Below are 19,266 nucleotides of genomic sequence, written 5' to 3' on the forward strand. Positions count from 1 at the left end.
TGAAAGACTTCCCGCTTCGGACCGGCTCTTTCCTAGCAAATGGCTTCCACTCAAGAGCGTATTGCCACCCGCCATTCTCGCTTAGGCACCCCTCCAGTCTTACTTTGAGGTAGCAGAACCATTTGCTTGATTCCACTCGCCACCTGCCTGCTTCATCCTGTTAGCATTCCGTGCTGCTGTCCTATACATGCTGTGAAACTGTGTGCTCTTTATCATCCTCTGGTGTGTTTTTTCTCAGGATTCTGAGGGTGTGGAGATCATGTTAGGAGTGTGTGCCAGTGGTCTCCTCATCTACAGGGACAGATTGCGCATCAACCGGTTCGCCTGGCCCAAAATCCTTAAGATCTCCTACAAGAGGAACAACTTTTACATCAAAATCCGCCCTGGCGAGGTTGGTTACTATTCTAATTTCTATAATAGGAAACATTGCACTTTTTTCTCCGGTCTGATCATAGTTTTGGGTTTCAAGTTTGAGCAGTTTGAAAGCACCATCGGCTTCAAGCTTCCCAACCACCGTGCTGCCAAAAGGCTGTGGAAGGTCTGCGTTGAACACCACACTTTTTTCAGGTAAGACTTACAAGCAATTAGACAAGCCTTCATTTGGTCCTTTGCCTTAAGATACACATCTATACAGCCTGTAAGCGCTCATATGGCAGCTATACAGCCGGCAGGTTAAAAAGCCAATGTACCAGTCTGCCTTCTTGGCACAAACAGATGGACTGAAATTCCTGACACCAACCACAGCATTATATAAACACAATATTATGACTTTGATATTCTATCAGTAAATTAGGAACCAAAACAGGAAGAGGAAACATACTGTACAATGTACATAATAAAACAAATTACCAGTTACTGTGACAGAAAATAAGTTCTTCCATTCATCCATTTTCTACGGCCGCTTATCCTTACTAATTTTGCTGGCTTGCAGGTGCTTATCCCAGCCCTTTCGGGCAGCAGGTGGGGCATACCCTGGACTGGTGTCCAGCCAATCCCCGGGCACACAGACAAACAACCATTCACACTTCACAATCACACTTCAGGGCAATTTAGACTGTCCAATACACCAACCATGCTTTTTTTTTTGGAATATGGGAGGGGACTGGAGTGCTTGGAGAAGACCCATGTGAGCACAGGGAGAGCATGCAAACTCCACACAGGAAGGCCAGGGCGAGCTGGAATTGAACCCTATGACCTTTGAACTGAGGGAGACAATGCTAACCAGTTTTTCACCTTGCTGCCCAAAATAGTTCTTCATTCATTAAAATTGGTTGATACTAACTGTTGAGAGTCTGAAGTCAAAAGGAATGGAACCAAAACACTGGTTCAATAATGCGTAATGGACAAAGGTCATAATTATTTTGTCCATCTAGTAGAGATGCAAATAATAAATAACCACATAACCAAAGTGTTTGTTAAACAAATGCTTCTATATTGATTTATAACATGTATATTTGTAACTTTTTTGTTTAAATCAGGCTTGTGTCTCCCGAGGCCCCCCCAAAGAAATTCCTCACACTGGGCTCCAAGTTCCGCTACAGTGGCAGGACACAGGCTCAGACTCGCAGGGCCAGCTCACAGATCATTCGCCCTGCCCCATTCTTCGAGCGCTCCGCCAGCAAACGTTACAACATGTCACGCAGCTTGGACGGAGGTAAGGTCGCAGTGTTGGACTCGGGGCAAATCACCAGACACGCTCGCCTTGCATTGTCAACACTCTAGACTAAAACAGAAACTATCACACATCTCTAGTCCATGTGATTCAAATCAGATGAAAACCATTCGTCTTTAAAGGATAACTGGAAAAATGACCCACAAATAGCTCCTTCAAACCAGACATGATTTAGATTTTTTTTTTTGACACGTTAGCAAATTCCATCCTGATGCTCCACCCACATGCAATGGCAAAAATAGCAAATTATCATAATGTAGTGTCATCAGATTGTATACATGTTTCAAACTTGGCAGCAATCAGGCAAAGTCTTTTTAATTAATTAATTAATTAGTTTTAGAAAAGAAATATTAAGTCTGACCAGGCCACAAACATATATTTTGCAAGAGGAAAGCGGTATCACATGAGCTCCTAAACTACTGGCAATTTTACCGCTGCGCTGTTTCCATACTGATAATAAAACGCAAATAGACATCGATGTCATTCGTCTTTGTCCCGGCGTGTTCCAGCACCTATCACGGAGAACCACGAGACTCTGATGAAGGACAGCGACGGTGCCGCCAATAGCAGGGGAGCCATTATTACCACGGTGACCAAAGAGAAGAAGGCGGAGGAAGAGAAGGCGGAGCGGGAGGACGCCCGCGCCGACACGACGGAAACCGCCGCCGGCACCGAAACTCCGCTCAGGCAAGAAGCAAAGGTAAACCGGTGACGTGAGACAAACGAATCTGTGAGAGGCCGCGTTACTAGTTACGTTCTGCAAGGTTTTTAGATTTCCTCTGGCTGAATAAAATATCCCACTTGCTTGTAGATTAGACTTGGCTTTTCATCTTCTGTGTGCTTTACTAATTTGCTTTTTCCTCCTGTCCTTCCTTTTTAACCCCACACTTTTTCTCATGTGTGCTCATGCGTATTGGCCTCCTTTCCCCATCGCCACTCATACACACGCACACGCACGCATCCCCTCCTTCCATCAGCGCTCCCCCCGTGCTTTCCCCATCAGCCCCCTGGGGTCAGAACTCTCGCTGCCCTCATCCCCCGTGTCATCGACAAAAGTGCGGCGGCGGCGCAGGGAAAGTGCGCGCAAACGGGCCTCCTCAGTGAGCCCGGTCAAGGACAGCGCCGGTCGCCGCCGCCAGCAGGCCCGCTCGGAGCGGCAAGCAGCCCTGCTGGCGGAGCGGGCGCTGCTGCTGTCGGCCCGCAAGCAGCGGCTGGGGCAGAGCGGCGGGGGGCGCGGCGGCACGCTCTTCTCTTTCTCCCTGCACCTGCCCGACCTGTCGGCCATCCTGGACGAGGACGGCTACCTCAGCTTCCCCGACCTGTCGGAGATGCGCTTCCTGCCGGAGTGCGCGCAGAACTTTGTGCCCATCAAGTCGCCGTCGCTCATCCCCTGCTTCCTCTTCATTTTCTTCTTTCTGCTCTCCACCTCCTTCTCCGTGCCCTACGCCCTCACCCTCTCCTTCCCCCTGGCCTTGTGCCTATGCTACCTGGAGCCCAAGGCAGCCTCGCTGACCGCCTGCATAGCCCAGGGCTACCATGACTATGACAGTTCAGAGGAAGAGGAGGTGTGTAAGAGTTGAAACCCTTTTGACGCGCTCTGCTCTATGGCCAGTCCAGAGCCGACCTGGAGACTTGTCTTGTTCCAGTGTCTGTCCTACTTTTCAGAACCACACACTCTTCATCCCTCATCATCATCCAGAGAAGTCACCATTTCATGTTTGACTGGCTTGGCGAGAGGGTACTCAAGGCCAGTTTTTTTTTTCCTTAAAGGGGACATATGGCTCTCATTTAAAATATTCCCCAAGCCTCTAATAATGGCTCTTTGTCAAGATACCCATAGGCTCGAGGATTTTTGCACTCAATTCTTTTGTCAGTAAGTTGAAAATAGTCTCGCTTAAGCAGTGTTTTATTCATTGCCATGACAACCAGGGTGAAGCTAGGCATTGGCATCAGGCAAGTGACGACTATTTGCGAGCAGATGGCACTTCCAAATGTAAAGCAAGCAAATGCAACTCCAGTGTCTACGGTAGACTTTGTGCTAGTTACCATTTGCTAACATTAGGGGTGTCCCAATAAAACTTTTTCACTTCTGATGCGATACCGATGTTGCAGCCTAGGGTACTGTCCTGTACCAATATCAACCCAAAACAATACCAGCAGGAATCATGCATTATTTTCTTTATTATTTTACTTCGAAACGTTAGAAGAGACTTGATTAGGTGGTGCAATTCTAACAGATATGAGAAAATTTGACCCATTTGTTGTAGACATTTGGGTTGCATAAATTCAACCTCAAATATGAGACTGAATTGCTATTGAATAAAATAGATATAGAATTAAGAAACTAGAGAAATAACCAAAATAAAATCAATAAAAATAAAGTGTACAGTTTGAGTGTACAAAACAAAAATTCAAATACATGACAGATTGATTATTCGTGTATGATTTATTGAACCTTGGAACTTTATTTATAGAATGTTGAGTTCTGCTACTAATGAAAATGTGCATCGGTATAACATTTAACAAATAAAGGATTGCAACGTTTTGCAAAGGAGTCATTACAACACAATTTAGCAATAGGTTCCTTCATATTCCAATTAATTTGCTCTTACTTTACTGTTTCTCTCATGGAAAAAAAAATCCTGTTAATCTTGTAGCAGTGGTAATATGAAAATTAAGAGACGGAATTCTGCGGGGCTCGCTTTCTTAGGGAACTAGGCGGCATAAAAAGATTACTGGGTCGTGTAATTTCATACTTGGGCAGACACTCCAGTGACCCGACTTTTGCACACAAGAATTAAAAAGCCACTTTTCCATAATATGTCCCCTTTGAGTATCCTATGTTTAGTTACTAATCCCTGGCTAAATCCCATTTAAACACGCAGCTTTGTGCCTCTTTGTCTTTGTTCTACCCATGACTTCTTTCAGTGCAGACGGCATGACAACGCTTCCATTAGTCTTGACACACTGCATTGCTTTGCATTGAAATGATAATTCCCCTCGACTGTAATATGTACAAAGATCTGAGCGAGCCCTTGGATCTCACACCATCTGCGTAATGTAATGCAGAGATGTGTCAAATATGCATGGAGAGGAGAGCCCTTGCAAGTCAAGTTATAAATTCAGCCACGAAAAAGGGACTGACTGCAGGTTACAGCTTCCTCTGAGTCGGTTTTGCTTGCTACTTGTGTTTTTGTTTGGGGTTTTTTTTTGCCGCTCTTTTCATCGTTTTCCTCTGTTGTTTTGCGAACCTTCTCTGGAACGTTCGTCTGAGTCGACAAACAACCCGTGCATTTCCATTTTGTTTTCATCCGTCGTTCTGAAGGCTGAAGCCGTGTGTCGTTTCCAAGTGTTTTACAATGTCGGGCTGTTGTTCTGTTTGTATTCTTTCTTCTTGCGGCTCGGAATGCTCCCCGTGGCTTTGACAAAGCAGACCGACAGCGAACATACTGACTTTGCCTTCGACGGAGATATAACTGCCACGGAGGTTTGTATGTCGACAGGGGGACCCCGTAGAGCATGACTACGTAATTTGTGCGTCTCATGTCACATTTTACTCTACGTTCATGGAATTTTGCGCACATTAAATATTTGTTATACTGAGTATGAGTCAACACACACAATAAGTCCAAACGGCCACACTGAAAAGAAAAATAAATCTAATGATAAAAGTAATACAGTACATTCTACTTACCATTCCTAATTTTGCGAGAGAAAAAGTGTTTGTTTTTTTAAAAATGCATTTGTCTTAGGCATAGACCGGTTTATTGTCGCCAATAGTTGGCATTCTAAGAAAAAGCTGCTTGAGTTCTTTTTAAATATTGATTGCTGACAGGAAAGTTAACTTTGTAAGATCTTTGAATCTGAAAATTGAAATTGGCTCCAAATTTCCCTTATCAACCTTGACTATTAATGGTTGGTAGCGCGCCTGAAAAAAATCACATTTGGTCTTTTGAGGCTGATCTATCTAAATGCTAATCAGAATGTTTCAAATGAAAAATGTAAGAAATTGTATCACAGAAACAGAACATTTGTTAAGATGATAACGTTTTGGGAGGGAAAATAATATAATAAAACAAAGACTTTTAAGTAACTAAAGTCACATTATTGGGTGAAAATGAATCGTTTTAATATTTGGAGGAAGGGGGGAGGGGCCATTGTCCTATCACAAATCAGTTCGTGAGCATCACAAGACACTGTCCTATCACAAATCAGTTTGTGACCGTCACAAGACCAAACTTATTGATTGGTTTTGCCTTGAACAACTATGATGTCATTTTCAGTGGACAGCAACTGGCAAAATGGCCGCACCTGATAGACATAAAAACGGGTGGATTTTGCTGCTTAATTAATTTTCCACAAATGAAATATAAATCAGAATGCCATGTTTACATGAGTGAGGGTCCATCAGACATCATTGTAAGATGTGGGTATTCTGACAGACTAATACGCATCCTTTCTTGAATAGAATACAAGTCATTTTCATTACAATTTGACTTTGTAATTTACTGTCTTTTCCGGTAACTCCTCTTCTTCAGTGTGGCCCTCCACCACACAAAAAGCATCTTTACAGTTTCCCACTGATTTTTGCCTCTTCATATACCACCCGTTTCCACATATTTTCACACCCCACATTAATCAAATGGCCTTCATTTTTGCCCTTCCTGTCACCTCCCTTTTGCTCGCGTCACTACTTTTCCCCTCGCTGTCAGTCGGATGGTGACGATGACTCTGAGATGCCGACTCAGGTATGCTGTGTCGTGTCACGCCATCGCTCGCGTTGATGCTTGCTTGCACATTGCGCCTGAATTCATGCACCCCATTTTTGTTTTCTTCCACACCAGTCACCCCAATCGTCTGATTTGACAAATGGAAGCCGCTTTCTTTTCCTCTATCCATGTTTGCTTCCATGTTCCGCAGAAGCTCTCAGAGTCTGAAAGCACTTTTGTTTGTTTGTTTCCCCCCCTGCAGTGTAGTGTCATAAGACGAGTAAAAGGGGAAAACGTTTTTGTCAAGCACAGTAATCTGATGCTGCAGGTTTGTAAGAAAATCAAAGTTATTCTAACAATACTGATTTGGCATCATTGTGCGCAGTGTCTCAACTTTCCGGTGTGGACTTGAGCATCTCAAGTTGCTCCTGTGAGCATTCCAGGATGGAATGACAGCAACTTGATCTGTCTTTATAACGCTAACTGATTGGGGGCTGTTGTGCTCATGCTTTGTGACTCACTGCATGTGTTTTATTCTCTTTGGGTCCCAGTTTGAGTGCATTATGGCTTGTTTTTGTTGAACTTACGCTCTTAGAGTCACACTACAATAGAGATTTTTCATGCATAAATGTTCAGAGGTTGATGGAGAAAACTGAACAAAAGCTCATATCTATTGTCAATTATCGTAATTTAATGAGATTTTCATTTTTAGGATTGTGATTTCATCCTTTTAAAATGACATCTTCATTTTCCATGAAATTTTGTTTGTGTTTTGGGATTTTTTTTTTCATTTAATTTCTTAGCGCTAAACTGTAAATGATTTTTTTCTCAATTGAAAATACACATTTCTTTCTGTGAAAATTGTAATATTTTCCCCATTTTTACAACATTTTCTCTTCACAAAAAATACTTTATTAACAAAAGAAAATCATTGTTGGTAACAAACATCCCTTATTCAATATACTGTAGAAACCCTGCGAAAGTCTCATGTACCTCCTAAAATTCCGTCGTGTTCCCCCAGTTGAGAACGACTAGAGAAGTTTTGCGATGGCAGCCGATAATTTTTTTGGTCTAATTTCAGCTTTGGTACTTGTAACTGTATTGCTCTGAAAGAAAAAATGGTATTGAACATGCCTGGTATAGATGATGTTAAGTTTAGAAGTTGAAATGCTTGAAATCTGATTGAGCATGAAGAAAACAAAGGATCAGTTTTCAATCTGTTTTCACTCATAAGATATACAATTTTTCATATACTTTATTGGGGTTTTTTTTTCTTTGTTATATTCTGGTAAAATGTGTCATTTTGGGGGAAAATGTAAAGAAAAAAGTGCCTATCCAAACTTTATTCTAAAAAAATATTACATTAATATGCTATTCATGTGAAATGACAAGACTCCTCCCAAGCATGTTTGCCAGTCATGAACAATTGTCTAGTATCTTTTTAGGTTTGTATAACAGTTGCTAGTGTTACTAATTGACGAGAGTTTTCTCTGTGTCTCATGAGACCCTAACGAAGCACCCAAACAAATAGCTTCTATTTTTTAACCCCTTTTTATTCTTTTTGGTCACTTGTATCCATCGCAACTTTTGCCATTTTGTTGGTTTGCAAGATGACGTTGCATAGTCAAAGCATGGCAATGCTTTTCCCGGCGCTCACCCTTCGTAATCATGGTCCCCCCCCCACCCTGGCCGCACGCCGTAGGACACAGAGCCCCCCGGCGAGATAGTCAAGCACCAGACCAACATCAGCGAGCTGAAGCGCTCATTCCTGGAGACGGACGCCGGCGTCCCAGGCCTCACCGAGTGGGAGCGGAGGCTCTCCTCGTCCCCGGCGCGCTCGCCTAGAGCGGACGAGCCGCCCATGATAGAACCTCTGGACCTGCAGGATGTAAGCGCATGCGTGTGTGTAGCAGTATTTTTTATGTGGGTGGACATTAAATGAGAATACCGGCACGGATGATGGATAAGAGTTCAAGTGCTGCCCATTAATTCCAACAGGTCTTGGCCACTAGCAGCTTGATCACATTATTTCTCCATGGTTGTCAACTTTTTCATTGATTTCTTCTTGTGGTTGCCGAGGCACTATTTCTGGACGACTTCCCGACGGTCCAGAAACGACACATTTTGTTTCCCGGAACTGTAATCGTTTATTGGTGTCTCACTTTTTCTTTTTCCCCCCCCCCCTGCAGGCGGAAGATGAGGAGCATGCAGGGGACGATACAAAGGTGGAACCTAAAGCCACTGAGGTGACGTTTTGCTCATTGCTTTCATGGTTTTGTTTGCTTGTGTGTCTGTTTTTGCATTGTCTTTCTGCAAAGTTGGTGCTGTCTTCTCCTCCTCTGCCTTTTACATTCCTTTTTTCATTGCGTGCTGAAACAAAAGAGATTTTACAAACTGAAATTGCTCATTCAAATGACATGTCAAAGCTCAAATTTGTCAGATCATGCTTTTTTATACACAAAATGCAATAAATTATGCATGAAGAAAGATACAAATTTATTTGAATTATATGTTAACTAATAATATTGCTATTTTTCAAGTCACAACTAGCTACGTTTATAGCTTTTTAACTCAGTGCTTTAGCAATGTTAGATTACAACTTTTCCATTAGAAAAAATTACCATAAATCCTGGAATTGGATATTTCAGCATCTTCAAATTCAGTTCTTTCAAAATTAAGCCTCCTTTAATCCTCGAACCCAGCCTATTTATTGTGATTTGCGTCCTCTGATTTTTAATCCTTGAAGCAAGAATATGACAGACGTGTTTCAAATCGCAAAAAAGGAAAAAACCCTCCAAGAGTGTCCTTTAAAAGTCTTCGGTCTTCAGTTCGGCTTCCCTTGAAGCTGCAGAGATGCCCTGTTTTTCTTTAGAATATAACTTCCAATAAGGCAAGTGTCTCCCCCAGGCTGCGGAATATCATCTGAATTGCACTGCAGATAGTACTCTAGCAGAGGGAGAGCAGGGGATTAGCCCGTCGGCTGCTTTGGACGACGACGTTTTCGCGGCAGAGGAGAAAACCCCCGACTCCCAGGACGAGTTGTCCCAGAAGTCGGCGGCTGGGCTGAGCCCAGGCTCCGTCAGGGAGGAAGTGTCCCAGGCCATCATCGACAAAAGAGGCATGCTCATCATTTTGAGGGAGGCCGAAGAAGGGAAAGAAGAGGTGGAAAAGCTCCTGGTGGCCAAGATGGAGGCGCTGCTGGAGGACGCGTCTCCGCTCAGAGGCTCGCCCAAAAAGGCCATGGCCTCCTGGTTGTCAGAGGAGGTGGAGGTCTTTGGGGCGCCGACGAAGGAGATGACCGAGACCCTTGAGCAGTCAAAGCCCGACGTGGCTCAGATTACGCTCTCGGAGAGCCCGCCCTTAGCAGTGGTAACTGTATGAAAAGCATCGCCTCATTACACCCCTCCAGCCCCCTTCCCCAGGCAGCAGCCAACTCAGCCTAGTTCTGATAATAACAATAACAAGAGTTTCATCCGGTGCTGTGCATGGCTAACTCGCTATCTCGTCCCTTAACAGGCACTCTACCTTCACGCTGCAGTGTTATTTTGTTTGTTTGGTTTTTTTTTTAATTTTGTGTTAATGGTGAAAAATGACGGTACATGTCTTGATTAGCAGTTGCTTACAAATTGCAACATAATTTAATTTTTCTCATAGACGTTACAAAATGTTTTTTTTTAAATTACAAGATTTTTATATATATATTTATATATATTTTTTATATATATTTGCACATTTTTCTCCATAAGAATCACCTTTATTTTGAATCAAATTATCCTAATATTGTCATAAAAGTATAATTTTTTTCAGGCCCCGCACAGTATTATTGATTGTTTCATTAAAGTTCAACTTTTTTTGCGGGAAATTGTAAAAAAGAAATTGCAATATTGCCATAATATGTAATAGGTTCTTTTCAGCCTATCCATAATATGTTATGGTAATATTTGTTTGAGTTAGTCTGCTAAAACCGCCTTGGCTTTGCATTACTTAGCAGCTGCTCCCACAGCTGATAAGGAAAACAATCGGCAGTTGGGTGGGACAGCTTTCGCTGTGCTGCAACATTTTTTTTTTTAAGCAGCACTGAATTGCTCGATGGCGCCACCTGGCCCGCCGCCACCGCTGCGGCTTTTCTCCTCACCTCATTCCACTCCCCCGCCCCCCGCCCCTTGAAAACATTGTATGGATCTACCTGCAGAGACACAAAGCAACCAGAGCTTAGTTCCGGTATTCCGTACAATCCATCACAAACTTCCCCACCTTCCTTCCTTTCTCTCTCACTTTCCTGTTGCTCTGATGTCTCACTGTCCTGTCTGTCTTCTTTGTCCGTATCCTCCCGTCTTGTCCTTGCCAGTCGCCTCTCGGATGGCTTTCCTCCTCTGTGACCTCTGAAAAGGTGACAATACTTTGCTGGTCGCTCACCGGCTGACTTTGTTGATGTATTTTTGTTTTGGTCAAGATGTATCTCGTCTCCCTCGCGCGTGGAAATGAGCAGGATTATGTTGGTTTTGGTCTTCTTTTTTTTTTTTTTTAATCAAAGTGTACCACCCAAAATATTATGACTATTCTTTATTTGTACTTTTTTTTTTCTATAAAATTTTGTTTGATGTAAATGTGTGGACTTAGGGCTGTATAATACAGTATAATATTAGTTTTTTTCTGTCGATTTGGGCCATTATGATTTTGATCAAAGTAATAAAGCCAACAAACATTTAAAGATGGTTTGCTTTAATGAAAAATAGTTTTTAAATAGTGTGAAATGTTCAGTCAACAATAACGTATACCGATTTAAAATCTGTTTAAATTCAAGCCTTGTGCATAACTTGCTTACGTGCCATGATTAAAGTAGCAAAATCTCGATTTCACTGGGACATTGATAACCTTGAAATTTACTATACAGTAAAATCAAATGCTCCCCGGGTCCAAGTATTTGCCAAGTTAATATTGAATGACATTTCATTCTAACACGTGAAGATGATGAATTTAAAATTTGTGAGATACAAATTGTGACTGTCAAAAATTCAGTCAAATTTAGTAATTGCTATTTTCTTTATTGTAATAACTTGTGAAACTTTGCATATAATAATAGTAATGCAATGATAATGATAACGCATGGTAGAAATTTTATTTTGCAAAAAAATCATTTTAATCACGCAATCATTATTTTCATTCACAGGCCTCAGCAGACCCGGAGCAGAAGAAGCTTGTTGCCATGGAGATGGACGGCGCAGCAGACAATTGTACAGTGAGTAACCAAACAAATGACAGCAAAATACTAATTAGCAATGATACTAAATAGGAACCGAAGACCAGCAGTGTAAATCCAGATTAATACTTAAAGCATCGTTGACGTGAACAGTTAACTGAAACGGTACCAAGGGAGCACCATCAACGTAAAAAAACACAAAGGTCTATCAGAATACTTGAATTTGCAGGTTTTCTTTTAAAAATACGTTTTGCATCAAATGAGTGAAGATGCATATAGTCAAGTATGCACATAAGTGGTCCACATGCGTGACAGAAATCACCTATGCGTAACGCCACATGCTTCACTTTGCGCACTTTGTTTACCCTTATGGCTAGCAAACAAGCTCATCGAGAAGCAATAGCTAATTGCCCTTTTGCCAGGTTGCCAAACAAACTGCAGGAACAAGTCGGGCTCTATCTGCTAGTTTTCTCTTTTTTTTTTTTTTTTAAAATAAAGCTAAGCATGCATGTCCCATGTCTTCTTTTTCTGAGGATTTTTGTTTGTTTACTGAAGCGGCTTGGATTGGCACAGATCGTTTATGTTGTCACTCTACAATGGCGGAGTACCTCTTGACTTCCTTGAACTAATTAAAGTGGGTCCAGAACGACCCACGCAAGCATAACTGATGGGCTTATGAAACGTTACAACAATGCAGGCTTTAATAACGCGACATCGCTGATTGCACACAAACAGTGCGCTTAATGTGGGAATGACACAGAGAATGACATTGAGGAAAACTTTTTAATGAAAGAAAGGATGCGTACGAAACACCACGTCCTAGTACTCATGTGAGTGACCCACAAAAAGTTTTGTTCACTCCTGCATATAGTAGCAGAAATCACCTTCTGTGCCGCCACCTAGAGCTCAGAATGTGAAAATGTGTGTGTGTGTGTGTTTTTTTTTTTTTAATTGTCTGGCAGCATCCAGAAGAGGGCGTGGTCTGCTCCAAAGAGACGCCTGTGGTCCATACAGAGACCAAGACCATCACATATGAGTCTTCAGTGGTACGTGCTAGTTCCAATCATCTCTGACCAGATGATGCTGGGTTACGCGGTAGCGTTCCCTGTCCAGCTTTCAAACTTCACCTTGTTTGAATCTCTAAATTGGTTCTGTACTTTGTCAACAGGGCGACATGAACGGCGACACGGACCCCGGCGTGTTGCTGAGTGCACAGACCATCACCTCGGAAACCACCAGCACCACCACCACTACACACATCACCAAGGTCAGACTTCATTTTTTATGCTGGGCACTGAAGACCCCCTCCCCCTCCTTTTTTTTTTCTTTTATTTGTTTAGTTTTTAACCTGGGGCGAAGCTGGATTTTCGCGTCAAGTGTGAGACATAGCCTGTACACACCGGCCAGTTGACAATTTTTTTGGACGTGCTGTTACAAAACCAACTTTCACCCTTCATTACATGTGAAATTTATTGTCTTTGTTCATTTTTATAAAGTACATTTATTATGATGTCAAACTATGACATTCTTATTGGCCTCAAAGTTTTAATGCTAATTCCATTTCATTCTTTTGGTCCTTTTTTCACTGGTTTATGATTGAAAGTGTTCTGATAGGTACTCTGTGATTTTATTTGTAATCTGTCAGACTGTGAAAGGAGGCATTTCAGAGACTAGAATCGAGAAACGGATTGTCATCACGGGAGACTCCGACATCGACCACGATGAGGTATTTTCCTTTAAACAGCTCCTTTTTGTTGGATATAAAGGAGGAAGTCAAGCCATTTTTTAAACAGTAATATGTTCTATGCAGCCCCACTAGTCGAAACACGGTGTTCTGATTAAGTCTTTCAAAGACGTGAGAGTCCAAGCATATTTTTTTTTTCTAAATCCATCCTCGAGTGGTCAATTTGCCATGTGCTGTCCACTGAAAATGAGATCACAGTAGCCCAGTGCTCTGGTAACAGCCAATCACTGCTTCTCTCATGACCAAACCAAGAAAACAGCTGAGCCATGATTGGTCATCCTTTGAGCAAGCGTGTTGTCATTTTCAGGCAACAGAAAGTGGCACAAAATGGCCACCCTGACATGTGTAAGAAAAACTGCTGGATTTTGCTGCTAGATTATTATTCCAAACATGCAATATTAATCAGAATGATGAGTTTAGACTAGTTAGGCTGTATAGAACACATTATTGTATTATTGTATTTTGGGGTTGGCTTCCCCTTTAAATAACAAGTTGAGAATTCAGCCATCTCCGGTCCTTCTTCCGAGCCCACCTGAGCCACTTGCAATCAAAGGGGCAACGCATGCAGCCTTGAAATGACTGAAATTGTGAACTTTTGATTTTAAAACCTGATTAACAGTGCCTTCCTATCCCTGACCTCCACCCCACCCCCATTCTCTGCCCCCCTCCTGGTGACCCCCTTCTGGCACTGCACCTGTGCATATGTAGGCTCTGGCTCAGGCCATAAAGGAGGCTAAAGAGCAGCATCCTGACATGTCAGTGACCAAAGTAGTGGTACATAAAGAGACAGAGATCACGCCAGAGGAGGGGGAGGACTGACCCAGGTAAGTCAGCCAGTGCAGTCCTACTCCCTGCTACTGGCATGCCCGCTTTCTCCAACCCCCACATCACCCAGTAGTCGCCCCCTTCTTCTTTCATAGCGCTTCTACGCTTAATGCTTTTGGTTGCTGTGCCGGGGTAGAAAAAGGTCAGCCGGGGCGCACGCACACAAGGGATATTGCGGATTCAACTTGTAACGACAAGCCCTACAATCCCTTTCCACTAATGCTGCTGCCATTCTTATGCAATCTCGTGTGGTGGATATGCGCCCCCTGCTGGACGTTAATGAAACGACGCGGCCCGTTGATCACTTTATTAACAATTTAGGCAATGGGACCAAATTATTTTTTTGTGTTGCAAATTTGCACTACGCTGGTTTCTTGACAAGGAGTGTGTGGTCTCACCAGGGAGCCACCAGCGGTCCGGGAAAGATAAAATACCTGCTCAACCGGCTTCTGCAAACATGCCGACTTCCAGCGCAATCTGATCTCAAGTGTACACGGGCGTGCCTCACTTGGCAGAAAGCTGCCTTGGAAACCCATGTGCAACAAACTCCAGTCAAAAGTCCAAGGTGCTATCACCTTTAACTATTTGCTTTTAGAGTTCAGCTCCCTCCTCCCCCCTTCACACTGGAATAATAAAAATGTTATTTTGTATATGTATATAATGTATCGTGCTGTCTTACACTCTAGAACCAATTAGTAAGATTTTATACAAATCCCGTTCCATTTGGTTTACGAAACAAAGTGGTGTCAAAACCACAGAAGTGATAGTTGTTGAGTAAAATAGCACGGTTTCGTAAGCCAGGTTTGTTTAAAAAAAAAAAAAAAGAATCAGGAGGAACAGCAACTAGCAACTGTTGAGCTATTCACATCTATTGAACTGCCTTTGAAATAATCATGCATTTGGATAAAAATTATATATTTTTCGGCCTTGGTTCAACAAAAGCTACGAATACATAAAAAGTTACCCATACCTTTTCAATTTTATATCCCTTTTTAATGTTAATTTAAACCGCATATGCTACAGCATACACTAAATAAATGGAAGAAAAAAATGCCTATTTTTAACCGAAGTACTCGGAATTACTCGAGGAATTGTTCGTTCACAAATACAAGTGGATATTTGCCTCGTCAAATGCAACCAGTGTGACAGGTTTGCTTTTTGCAAAATACTTACATTTACTGGACTATTATTTGAAGATAAGTTCAGTAAATGCATCACATTTGCAAACATGTCGCTCTTCCAACTTTACCAACGAATAACCTGGGTATTCAGTCTCCCACTTTTGAGCCAGTTTGGGTCTTTTTTTTTTTTTTTAAGGTGCAAGATTCCTTAGCTGCAACTACAGCATTTGCGCTGCTGACTTAGTGGCTTGGGACGAGCTGGTGTGCGTGCGCTTGAGTGACTCAACTCATGAGAATGTTTGCCTTTTGTCTCTGCTGCCTTTAAGTGCTTGTGCATTTGTGCACGTTTCCTTCTAAGTAGAATTACTAACCTGATAATGAAAGTTTCCTTTGCAGAGCACAGATGCACACACAGTGCCCGGGCGGCGACACAATACGCAAAATTGTCATCCACTTGAAATTCAATCCTCGTATTGAAAAATTCTACTTATCTACTTTTCAACAAATGTGAGCTAACTTGTCTTGGCTTGCCCCATGTTCAATGTCAAATTGGTTTGATGCCACCATTGTTGACCGCGCCCCACATACCTGTGCTATCTATGCTAAAAAAGAAAAAAAAATCTGTTTATTCCCTCCTTCAATCCATACTTGAAAGCCCTATGAAACTAACATTACTAGAACTGTGGAACCTGCTAAGGTCAATCGGGGATACTCAAATAAATTCACCCATGGATGTTAAGTGTTGATCATATCAAGAAGGGAAAACAAAACGCGAGTGTGCCTCATGCAGCTTTTTTTTTTCCTTCGCATTTCTTTCACAAGTGTAAAAACTTGTACCACTGAATCTAAAGTTTTGAGCGGCGCAACTCAAATGGCGTTTCCTTCAAAGGTTCCACTGTATGGGATCCATTTGTGGCCGGCCTCCCCTTTTACAATTTTCTGTGAATGGAATTGCCAAAATGGATCTCAACTACTAATCACTCATTTCTGTGCCCTGTGCTGTCAGTCGCCGGTTTCATGCTGAGACCTTGCAAAATTGCGCCATCAAAAACTGTAAACCAGTTCTGGTGTCACGGTGTATTTGCTTTCAACAAAACATGGCTGGAGAAGTGAGTGCAACATGTTACGTGTCAACCCCCTTTCTGCCCCGTTCCACCACTGTAGAATACCTTTTCACGCACATCTCAATTTTTTCTGTTACTGAATCATATGGCAATAAATGCTGGTTCTATCTATCTACACGTCTATCTTGTTACCAAGTTCTGCTGAGAATTGCGAGGGGGCTGCTAAATTTCACACATCCGTTTCGGCATTGCGGACCACACTTACACACAAACCTCTACTACCTCTGCAGGTAGAAAATTGGTTGATTTTACAACCAAACCTAGTTAATTTTGAAAATGTTTGGACGTTTCCAGATTTCGCCCACCCCATCCTCTTTTTCTAGCCCTTTTCATGTTGTTTTTTTCCCCCAAATTACTGCACCGTATGAGCGATACCATCGTACTGGGGCGGACCCACAAAGTTGCCATTATCAAAAGCGGCGTCAAAGATAGACAAAACACGGGCGAGCATCTGCCGGGATGCGGGTGTGAGGCTTGATCGTCACTTCTCTTACCTTACTGTGTTGAAAGCAACATTGACCCATCGCAACAGCTGGCGGCTCCGGCGTCATGTCATGTCATGATCTTGTCATGTCACTGATGCAACCGTTTTGTGCACATCTTGTGTAAAAGGGTTCAAAATAAATACATTTTTATCATCATTTGGGAACCAAATGGGGTTCCTTCATGGGGGTGCCCTGCTGACACACATGCACTGACCTCTGGCCTTTTGCGTTCTTCCAGGATTAACCACACCATCCCAGAATTCCACATTGGACGGCGGGACCCGAAACTCTTTCTCTCCCTTCCTCATCCTCAAGCTTGCCCGTTAGTTGCAACCATCCAACCTGCAGACGTTAAAAAGAAATAATAATAATTAAAAAAAAGAAACGCATGCACACACCCATGCGAGATGATCCCGGAAAAAGCTGTACGATTTAAAAGAAGTAATAATTAAAGCAAGTTGCTTTCACTGCCTTATGACTTTAAAGCGTTTTTATGAGAGTAATTGTTCTAGCCTGCTTTTTTTTTTTTTAATTTTATTTATAAGGTAAAAGCCATCACTCCAAACAGAGGCTGCATATACGTTTAGCGCGTGCACTATTTAACCTGCCTGTAGATGGAGTTCCTGTCAGGTATGCCACTAAAAATACAAAAACACCAGGCCATGTTCTTTGATCTCTCATTGTTGATTTTTTTTTTGTTTTTTGTCATTTGTACTTGAACTGCTTTGTTTTGTTTTTAACAATCATATCTGTTGTCATTTTTGTACATGTTAGCATCGAAGCTATGACGAGGCTTTTCATGGGCAAGACGCCAAGGAAATCATTTGAATGTGCCTGTGCAGGCTTCGAATGAGTCCGCCGTAGCACCACCCGTCTCTGTAGCCAAGTACCGTTCGCTTCCCATGCCACGGGCGGGAAAAGTGCCCAATTTGTGTCTGTTTTACATTGCAGTTTCCGTCTCCTGTCAATAAAATGTCGACACATCACAACTGACGTGTGGCTCATTTCTGGGGGGGTCACGCTGGCGTGGGCAACTTCAGGCATGTGGGCTGCAGTAGTGCCCTGTGAAATTTCCATTTGGTCTAGCACAACGGAAAACCTCAATGATCTGTTATTTTTAATAAAAAAATAAACATAAAAATGCTAATGTTGAATAATCCTAAATGTGAGTATGATCACTGCAGTCCGAATGAGTAAAGGCTTTCACAAGATGCTAGATAAAGTGTGTTTCTGCTCATTTATTGTAATCAATTTGTTAATTACCCCCCCCCCCCCTTCCTTTTAGACTAAAGGTGATGCCTAGTACTGGTTCAATTATTTGCGAGTCACAAATGGGAAAAAGTAACTAAAAACAATGTGTTCAATATTACATTTTAAATAATTTTGAATTGTTTACATTCCTCCTGTTAATGTTTCTTTCAGAAACAGTCACATTTATGATTATCCAAAAGTGTCAGAACAAAGCATGAGGTATATCTCATTATTATTGTCTTGCCATTTTATTCAATTTGTATTTAATAATGTCTTAACGTTTCTCGAGAACTACCAATGTCACTTTTTGTTGTTTTAACTTTTAGCCTTCATTTTGCAGAAATAGCAAGTTTCTGGGTCAAATGGATCGGTTTAGTGAGCTAAATCAGAAACAGGCAAAAACCTCCAAATTTTTGGAGAGCATGTGTTTCCTGTAAGGCTATGCAGATGGATCCTTGTGTTGATACTATTTAGAATAATACTAAGGCAGGCTTAAGAATTCAGTATGAAAGGTTCATTTGGGGGAACAAAACATGTTAATATTTATTATTTAAGATGCCAATATCCTATTTTATGAATTATTTAAGATGACAATTTTTTTTAATTATTTAAGATGCCAATATCATATTTTATGAACCTGAAAGTACATGGTATTGGCGATACAGGCACTGATATTAGTATTAACTTCAGTAATTTATTAATTTATTATAAAATGCTATTTTAGACACTCCTTTAGACAGGCAATTGGAAAAAAAGAAAAATCTGTAAAGTACCTGCGATTGATTGGATTAATACATGTAAAACTATGTTTTGGGGAGTGGGTGAGTAATGATATGCACAGCCGTTTACTTGGCGACACTGGCATATCATTACATTTATTCTCAGTCAGAGCCACCTTTGTTCTTTTCCTCATATTCGTTTTTCTTCTTTTTGCTTGCCTTGGTCGAAGTTTGACATACGTGTTCGTCATCGGCGTGCATGCAGACGTAATTCAAGAAGGGAGCTCTCCTGCGGCCAAATTACTTTATATTTGTGTTAACTTTTTTTAGGTTGTGAAATTAACTGCGTTCTAATGTTTTTTTTGTTTCTTCCTCCTTTTACAAGTCCACGCCTGATAATGGGGCACATGTCCCAG

General features: G+C 41.9%; 1 protein-coding gene across 7 annotated transcripts in view; it reads left to right on the forward strand.

The window, feature by feature from the left end:
- LOC148414689 (band 4.1-like protein 3) overlaps positions 1 to 17,869 on the forward strand; it is a 40,728-nt gene extending 22,859 nt beyond the window's left edge. For 2 of the 7 annotated variants that reach the window (XM_088428921.1, XM_088428923.1), the window contains 15 exons: positions 239 to 391; positions 470 to 567; positions 1,479 to 1,654; positions 2,182 to 2,372; positions 2,650 to 3,237; positions 5,106 to 5,159; positions 6,644 to 6,709; positions 8,084 to 8,269; positions 8,571 to 8,627; positions 11,552 to 11,620; positions 12,544 to 12,627; positions 12,750 to 12,848; positions 13,227 to 13,307; positions 14,034 to 14,149; positions 17,119 to 17,869. In XM_088428921.1, the coding sequence (XP_088285047.1) occupies positions 239 to 391; positions 470 to 567; positions 1,479 to 1,654; positions 2,182 to 2,372; positions 2,650 to 3,237; positions 5,106 to 5,159; positions 6,644 to 6,709; positions 8,084 to 8,269; positions 8,571 to 8,627; positions 11,552 to 11,620; positions 12,544 to 12,627; positions 12,750 to 12,848; positions 13,227 to 13,307; positions 14,034 to 14,144 (2,013 nt within the window). In that variant the 3' untranslated portion in view covers positions 14,145 to 14,149; positions 17,119 to 17,869. Of the gene's footprint in view, positions 1 to 238; positions 392 to 469; positions 568 to 1,478; positions 1,655 to 2,181; positions 2,373 to 2,649; positions 3,238 to 5,105; positions 5,160 to 6,384; positions 6,421 to 6,643; positions 6,710 to 8,083; positions 8,270 to 8,570; positions 8,628 to 9,288; positions 9,751 to 10,729; positions 10,772 to 11,551; positions 11,621 to 12,543; positions 12,628 to 12,749; positions 12,849 to 13,226; positions 13,308 to 14,033; positions 14,150 to 17,118 lie in introns of all 7 variants that reach the window. The other 5 variants (XM_088428928.1, XM_088428922.1, XM_088428926.1 and 2 more) reach the window with 5 other exon arrangements.
- The last annotated feature ends 1,397 nt before the right edge of the window (positions 17,870 to 19,266 follow it).

The sequence above is a fragment of the Hippichthys cyanospilos genome, chromosome 12 (genome assembly GCF_059441005.1).
Source record: "Hippichthys cyanospilos isolate Australia breed blue-spotted pipefish chromosome 12, RoL_Hcya_1.0, whole genome shotgun sequence".
In the NCBI taxonomy this organism is placed as follows: domain Eukaryota; kingdom Metazoa; phylum Chordata; class Actinopteri; order Syngnathiformes; family Syngnathidae; genus Hippichthys; species Hippichthys cyanospilos.